General features: G+C 32.5%; 3 protein-coding genes across 3 annotated transcripts; all 3 read left to right on the top strand.

Moving 5' to 3' along the window:
- Positions 1-633: 633 nt before the first annotated feature.
- LOC139892441 (uncharacterized) lies at positions 634-1,044 on the top strand. The gene has a single exon (XM_071875535.1). The coding sequence runs from the start codon at positions 634-636 to the stop codon at positions 1,042-1,044; it is 411 nt and encodes a 136-aa protein (XP_071731636.1).
- A 2,763-nt stretch (positions 1,045-3,807) lies between these two features.
- LOC139892433 (uncharacterized) lies at positions 3,808-4,695 on the top strand. Its single transcript, XM_071875524.1, has one exon. It carries the CDS (start codon positions 3,808-3,810, stop codon positions 4,693-4,695), a length of 888 nt encoding a protein of 295 aa, XP_071731625.1.
- A 1,003-nt stretch (positions 4,696-5,698) lies between these two features.
- On the top strand, positions 5,699-7,578 carry LOC139892427 (transcription factor TGA2.1-like). The gene is made up of 7 exons (XM_071875513.1): positions 5,699-5,818; positions 6,131-6,205; positions 6,289-6,348; positions 6,447-6,527; positions 6,630-6,911; positions 7,049-7,294; positions 7,453-7,578. Exons 1-7 carry the CDS (start codon positions 5,699-5,701, stop codon positions 7,576-7,578), a joined length of 990 nt encoding a protein of 329 aa, XP_071731614.1.
- Positions 7,579-8,049: the final 471 nt, after the last annotated feature.

The raw sequence follows: 8,049 nt of genomic DNA, 5'->3' as shown, positions 1-8,049 counted from the left end.
CGGTATACGTATGTGGATTTTCCTAGGCATTATGTGTGGAAGGCAGATAAAAGGAAATGGACAAAAAAGAGTTTATCAGAGAACTGTTGGTCGGATTAACTTTGTCCCTCCCAAGTCTGGCGAAACTTATTATTTAAGAATACTTCTGAATAAAGTTAAGGGACCAACCTGTTTTGAAGATATACGTACTGTTAATGGTACGGTACATCCTTCCTTCAAAGAAGCATGTTATGCCATGGGTTTACTAGCAGATGATCGGGAGTATATAGAATCAATCAAAGAGACTCATCAATGGGGTTCTGGAAACAATTGTCGAGAGTTATTTGTCTCTTTGATTACTACTGATAGTCTTTCATGTCTAGACCATGTTTGGGCCGCAACAAAAAACCTACTCTCTGAAGATATAGCACGTGAATGTCCTGCACATTTGAAATCTAATGGTATGTACATGCAATTTAATACAGTATTATAGTTTTATGATTCGTGTTATTACCATTGTTTATTAATAATATATTTTTAAACTTTCTAATGATAGACGAAAATGAGTTCAAGGAAGTTCTATACAACTTAGCTCTCGCAAAAATAGAATGATTGTTGAACAGTTCTGGTAACAGCTTGAGAAAAATAACAAATATGCCTTTCCCGGATTATGAGTTCATAAGTGATTCGTGCAACATGTTGATTCATGACGAGATGGCATATGACGTGGAAACATTGGAAGAAGAGCATGAATCATATCACTCATCTCTGAATACAGAACAAAAGTATGCATATGACACAATCATTGAATCTGTAAACGCGCAACAAGGTGGTGTTTTTTTCTTATACGGTTATGGAGGAACAGGTAAGACTTTTGTTTGGAAAACAATTGCGGCTTCTATTCGTTCTCGTGGGGATATAGTTATTAATGTGGCATCTAACGGCATTGCAGCTTTGCTGCTTACGGGAGGTCGTACTGCACACTCAAGATTTGCCATACCCATTAATGTTCTCGAAGACTCTTATTGTTCGATTCAGCCCGATAGTGTCAAAACCCGACCTTAACCATAAGGACGAATACAATAACATATGATTTCATCGTGAGGTATTGACCTCTATATGCGACGTTTTTCAAAAACTGCATTCGTTTTTACAATACAAACCATAACTTTTATTACAAATACAAGGTTTAAACAAGATAATAATGATTATCGTTTAGCGATAATCTTAGACTTACAAACTTTACATGTGATAATAACAATACGACTTCCAACATATTTTACATTGCAAATCCTCCGATATGCAGTTTTATTTTTGACACAAATATGCATACTCAAGATCTTGCTTAAATTCAACATGTTGCAGCGGAAGCTTTTAGTTATCACCTGAGAATAAACATGCTTAAAACGTCAACATAAAGTTGGTGAGATATAGGTTTAATGCCGGCAGCGTTATGAATATAGACCACAAGATTTCACATATAAACGTTTTAATAAAAATATTCTAAGTTGTTGAGCACTTGATAACCATACTTAACATTTAATCAACGTCGCATATTCCCTTTATTATGAAATCTTACTACACCGTACCAAGTGTAGTCACCGAAATGAAGTACTGTGCAACCGTTGAATACTGGTCGTCCAGTCCGGTTGGGGTTGTCAGGCCCGATAGATCTATCAACAGGATTCGCGTTTACAATACCGCATGTAAATAGTAGTTACCAAGTTACAGGGAGATAAGCCAGTGGTACAACTCAACGTACAATATATTTTTAAGTACTTGTGTCTATAACGTAAATCATAAAATGCATGTATTCTCATCCCGAAATATTTAGAGTTTAAAAGTGGGACTATATACTCACCTTTTCCTTGAAGGTATTTAACTCGACTTGGTCTCCGATAGATATCACGAACCTAACCATATATATAATATATCAACATATTTTCTTTTCAAGTAATCGGTACATATATATATACTTATAATACTTTTAATATTTTCTTAGTCCGTAGTTAGCAGTCTGTTGTTAATGGTCTACAATTAGTTGCTCAATAAAATAAATAAAGACCCCATCGTATTCGTATTGATCAGAATTAATCTCGACCCATGGTACCATGTTGTCAAATGACGTGTTGCGTACATAAAGTACCGTGTTTTCAGATGACGTGTTGCGTACAATCATGAGGCCTTATGATTAATCTTCTCGTGTTGTTTACGGGTGGTCCTGAAATATATAAAATCAAATCATAAGTAAATATATATTAAATATTATGTTAATTAGCCAAGATATGATTAATCCGATTTTGTCATAATATGATATATTACAGGTTTTGAAGTGTTTTAAAAATCAAATTAGAAGGATCTATTTAGTTTGCGAACAGGTTTGAAATCATTCAAACTATGTTCTTGTTGTTAAAAATTTTATAACACAAAATAAGATAGCTATATAAATATGAATCGAATAAGATTATGAATAAGGTTACTACCTCAAGTTACTTGGATAAAGCTACTGGAAAAGATAGAAAATAATCTTGATCAAACTTTCTTATGATGATTATAGGTTGTTCATGAAGCTAGTTCTTCATGAGTATTTGCTGAGATTGTGAAGAACACTTAGAGTTCCTAAGAGTGTGTTTTTGGTTAGAGAAAGATGGTTGTAAGAATGAAATGAAAAACCAAGGTGATGGTGATACTTATAGGACAGTCTGGTTGTTAAGGGAACAAGGACAAATTATTGTGTTGAATTTTTGAGTAATAATGTATGCTAGCTTACAAATAAGATTCCCTCTTATCTAGGGCAGATCTAAGGCTGATAAGGATATTGATTTGATGTGTATTTACCAATAGTAAATACGTATAGATGATGGGTATGATACGATAAAAGAAGCTCAAAATCGGGCTTTTATTTTAGGTCCAACCGGGCCAAAAATAAAATTTTAAGACATTTTTAATAAAGCAATGTTAGCCCAGCCAGGGGCTCTGCCCCTTGGACCCCGCCAGGGGTTGCCACCCCTTGGACCCCGCTTATCAGGGGCGCTGCCCCCGAACCCCCGTCATAATCAAGATAAGTTCAAACAAGTGTGCACTCCACACTTCCCCAAACTTGTTGGATATTTATCAAGATTATTTTGGTTACAAATTAATCCCATTACACTTAAATCATATTGGTGACATAAATCACAACACATTATAGATTGTAGGTATATATGTCAAAGAACGTTACATATAGTTATCGTTTTGAAAACTTAAGTTAGTGGTCTCAAAGTATACTTATAACTCATTGTTGTTAGTTCACAATGAAATGTTAAACCATCCTTAAATCATGTTAAATATATATAGATATGTACATATACATAATCATATAATTATCGTGTGTTATATAGTTCGTGATATCATCGGTCAAATTGGACGGTCAAACGTTGTGTAAAACTCTTTTAAAAAATATAAGTCTCAACAGTTTAGATTGCTTATTAAGTTGGTAAGGTTTAATTTATGTAAATATTAATCTCATAAGTATAGAACGATCGGAAAATTCCGAGTCGTTACAGATAGTGAACTAGCTTCACTTTTAAACAAGGCTAAATTGATTATATGGGATGAAGTGCCCATGATGCACAGACATTGTTTTGAGGCATTTGATCATACTATGAGAGATATCATACGACCACCGAACCGTGATAAACCTTTTGGAGGAAAGGTTGTTTTTTTTGGTGGTGATTTTCGTCAAATACTACCAGTTATACATCGAGGAACTCGATCAGAAATTGTTCATGCTTCTCTCATTCTTCAACTTTATGGCGGCATTGCAAAGTTTTAAGACTGACAAAAAACATGCGGTTGACTGGAGGTGATGATGAATCTCAGAGAAGAGAGCTAAGTGAATTCACTGAATGGATCTTGAAAATCGGGGAAGGAAAAATAAAGGAACCGAATGATGGTGAGACTGATGTTGTTTTCCCTACTGACGTATTACTTAAATCTGATAGCAATCATGTTCACACAATTGTTCAATTAGTATATCCTTCACTCCACGATCATTTAGGAGATGCAAAGTACTTTGAGGACAAAGCCATACTTGCGCCTACCAACGAGGAGGTAGATTCAATAAATGAACATGTGTTAACAATGATAGATCGTGAAGAAAAAGTCTACTTCAGCTCAGACAACCTTTGCCCTGACGAAGAAAGCGAACTGTTTGCACAACAGTTATACTCCCCTGAAATTTTGAATGGTTTAAAGGTTCCCGGTGTACCCAACCACAGACTAGCTTTGAAAGTAGGAGTTCCTATAATGTTACTACGTAACATTGATCAGTCTAAAGGGTTGTGTAATGGTACACGATTACAGGTTGAAATATTAGGCGAACATACTATTGCGGCTAGAATTATTACTGGGCAAAGCTTTGGTAACATTACATATATTCCTAGGATGATTGTAGAACCAACGGACAAGAAGATTGCAGTTAAATTTCAGAGACGACAGTTTCCTGTTACAGTATGTTTTGCAATGACGATTAATAAAAGTCAAGGGCAGTCGTTGTTAAATGTTGGTTTATATTTACGGAAGCCAGTTTTTACACACGGTCAGCTTTATGTTGCTGTATCACGAGTAACAACAAAGAAGGGTTTGAAAGTGCATATTTTGGACGATGAAGGGAAAAGTTCTAACACTACAAAGAATGTGGTGTACAAGGAGGTCTTACAGAGCATTGAATCATAATCAAATTCTTCGTCATTCAATTGGTAACTTGTGCATGCTCAACAATTTTTATATTTCCCTAATATGATTTTACATTATTATTTATTTAAAACTGTAGCGAAACATGGTATATGTTAAGCGTTTTTTTTCTTCGTAAAGCTTGAACTATAAAAGGCATTCTGTTTGTGATTTTGACCCCTATTTGATTTCAGGTAGTGATGCATAGATTTGTTTGAAGTTCAAGATTTACAATGATTTTGTTGACGGTTGTTTATATCAGGATACTCAAATCAACTACATTGGAGAAACCTGCACCAAAATCAACCCTACAAATCATGTTTTACTTTGCAATTGTTATTCAACTTTAATATTACTTGTAGTTTCGATGGAGATTCTACCTTTGCAGTTTTTTTCTTAACTTTAGCAGTATAAGTTTTCATTTTTATAGTATAATTGTTAATTATCTACTGGTAGTCTCTCGATTTGCAATTGTGTTTTTATTTTCTTACAGTGACCTGCCAAACCTTAATAATTAAAGGTTCCTTATTTACCTGTTTGATTGCAAAGCTCGATGTATGCTTGATTTCTTATTTACAGTTTTGACTTTTATTCATTTTGTAATTATGTAGACTGTGCAGTACAAAAATCTACTGCTAAATATTATTTTGTTTAGATCACAAAGGTTGTTGCAACATCTAATACCTACCTGATGCTAAAATGTATTGGTGAACAATTATGTTTCGAAAGCATATTCCATAACACTAAATAAAAAGAAATGCATTTCCTTCCCTAAAAAATTGCAAAGATTTTATCTACTAGCCATAATTACGGGAGCAATTTTAACTATACAATGTTTATCAAAAACAAACACCAATTAAAAATCAACAACCATTTACATAAAAATCTCCTTCCTGTTAATAGACCTTACGGCAACTGGAAAAAAAAAGAACACTCTAAAAATACAGTGCCAAGCAACCTGCGATTGATTTACTGAATAAAAGTTTTACACCATAACTTCTATGCGATGGAAAACACACGACATGTCTACATGATACCAAAAAAAAAAAACAAAAATGTTACAACACCAACGATCCATGAGAATGAAAGCAAAATAAGCGATGACATAGCCACTAATGTTGATAAGGTAATAGTTTAACTCTTGCACTTATACAAATTTATACATCGATTGTATGCTGTATATTATAAATCATGTATTTTAATAAGATCAATCCCATCTATTTTTCTACTGTTAGAAATTGATAGTGTAAAATAAATAATTTTTGGTCTGAGCTGTTTCATTGAGAATGTTGAATGTGTATTTTCATTTATTATAGATAGTGATATCAAATGTTTTCAATAGTAAAATTTATGCTCAACATTATAATTTGGCAATCTTATTATTATTATTATTATTATATATTCACCGTGAATCATGAACACTGAATAATGTTTTCAGACATTTGCTAATGATAATTGTGGAGATACAAATCGTTGCGATTTGAATGAAATGAACGATATTTCAGTGGATAAGGTAACTTTTACTGTAACTATAGTTTTTTTAGAAATTTTTCTATAATTCAAATCATTATAATAATATATTTAATTTAATTTTAGAAGCTAAAGCGAAAAATTCAAGTGCGAGAGGCTAATCAAAAATATAGAGACAATCAAAAGGTAAATAACAATCTATCTCATCTCTTTTATACTTTATGTTTCAAGAAATAAATACTTAAACACAATGTCACTTATCATATACTTTAACTTTATGATAGAAACACTATGATAAATTGAAACTTCAAAATAAACAATTGACTACAGAAGTTGAACAACTCAAATATGAACTTCATAAAAAGGTATTTATTGTGCCAAATTTTTAAACATTTTATGGCTGTTGTAATAGTTTCTTCTATACTGTTCCTTACATTGTTTGTAAAAATTCTTATTGTACAAAACAGACAGATTCAATGCAATTACACTTTGCGAATGTTTACAACGTTTGGTATTGTGAGCATAATAACCTCATACAATCCATTCACAAGGCACTCATAACAAATTACAAAGATTCAGATATAATCCCAATACTAAACAACGTTATGGATCATTTCAAACACCTATTTTATGTCAACAATATTGCTGCAAAGCGTGATGCTCTTAATATTATTTATGGTGTATGGATGAAACCGACTGAACGGTGTATCATGTGGGTCGGAGGCTTCAGACCCTCAGATATACTCAAGGTTAGTTAGTGTGTGTGAAATTACTGATACCTATTTTAAAGTAAACAACTAAATTTTTATAAAGCAATATCGAATTTTATCCTTTATGTTTAGTTGGTTACTATTTATTATTCGTATTAAACTCGTATATGTTGCAGCTTATAAACACACATGTGTATCTCACTGATTTGCAAAGTAAGAACATTAACGAACTTCAATCTTCAACCATTCATCAAGAAAGGAAGATCTCTAATACTATAGCTAATGTTGAACAAAAGTTAGCAGTGAGATTGGTCAGTGATGGATTTAAAGACAAAGGAGATGGTTTAGCATTAACCAATTATATTGCTCATATTTCACAGTCTATGGGAAATTTTCATGCTATGGAAACTTATTTACATCAGGTAATAATTATTATCTTTTTCAAATATTAGTTAAAGTATGTTCCTATTATCGAACTTAATTATCATCTTTTACTATTTCTATAGTAAAATTGGTCAAAGTATGTCATCAATACTACTTCTGTACTTTTCAACAATTATCATCTTTTCATTCATTGCAGGCTGACCAATTACGTTTAAATATTTTGAGTAACCTTCAACAGATGCTGACAACTAAACAATTTGCAGAATCATTATTGTGCATTAACGCGTACTTCAAGAGAATAGAAGCAATAAACTGTGCTTGACAAGCACGTCCATAAACATAAAATCGCCATTTTATTCGCTACAGTTTTCACATCGATACCTCTTTGGAATGACACATTAGGTTATTGCTTTTAAGTTTATCTTAGTTTATTGTTTTTTTTATAACTTTTCCTTTGTTTGAATAACAATACGAATTGGATTGCAACCTATGAATTTCTTTTTTTGTTTCATTTACAAATATTTATTCGTTGCAATGCATTTATGTTTAACTTTTAAAATTAACTTTCTTAATATATAATTTACAAAACCTGCGAAACCGCGGGTTATAAGCTAGTTTCACATTTAATTAAATTGCCAATAATACGGATCCAATACGATGACTACGATCCAATTTAAAACTCCAATTACAAAATTAATACGTACAAAAAAGAGATAAAAACCACTTGAAAGTTCGAGATCCAAATTCAACCATTATACCCCAACTTAAAACTAAGGGTTGTACAACATCAAGT

Source organism: Rutidosis leptorrhynchoides, chromosome 1 (genome assembly GCF_046630445.1).
Source record: "Rutidosis leptorrhynchoides isolate AG116_Rl617_1_P2 chromosome 1, CSIRO_AGI_Rlap_v1, whole genome shotgun sequence".
NCBI classification, from domain to species: Eukaryota; Viridiplantae; Streptophyta; class Magnoliopsida; order Asterales; family Asteraceae; genus Rutidosis; species Rutidosis leptorrhynchoides.
Note: the sequence above shows the minus strand (reverse complement) of the source record. Positions and strands in the feature narration are given on the sequence as shown.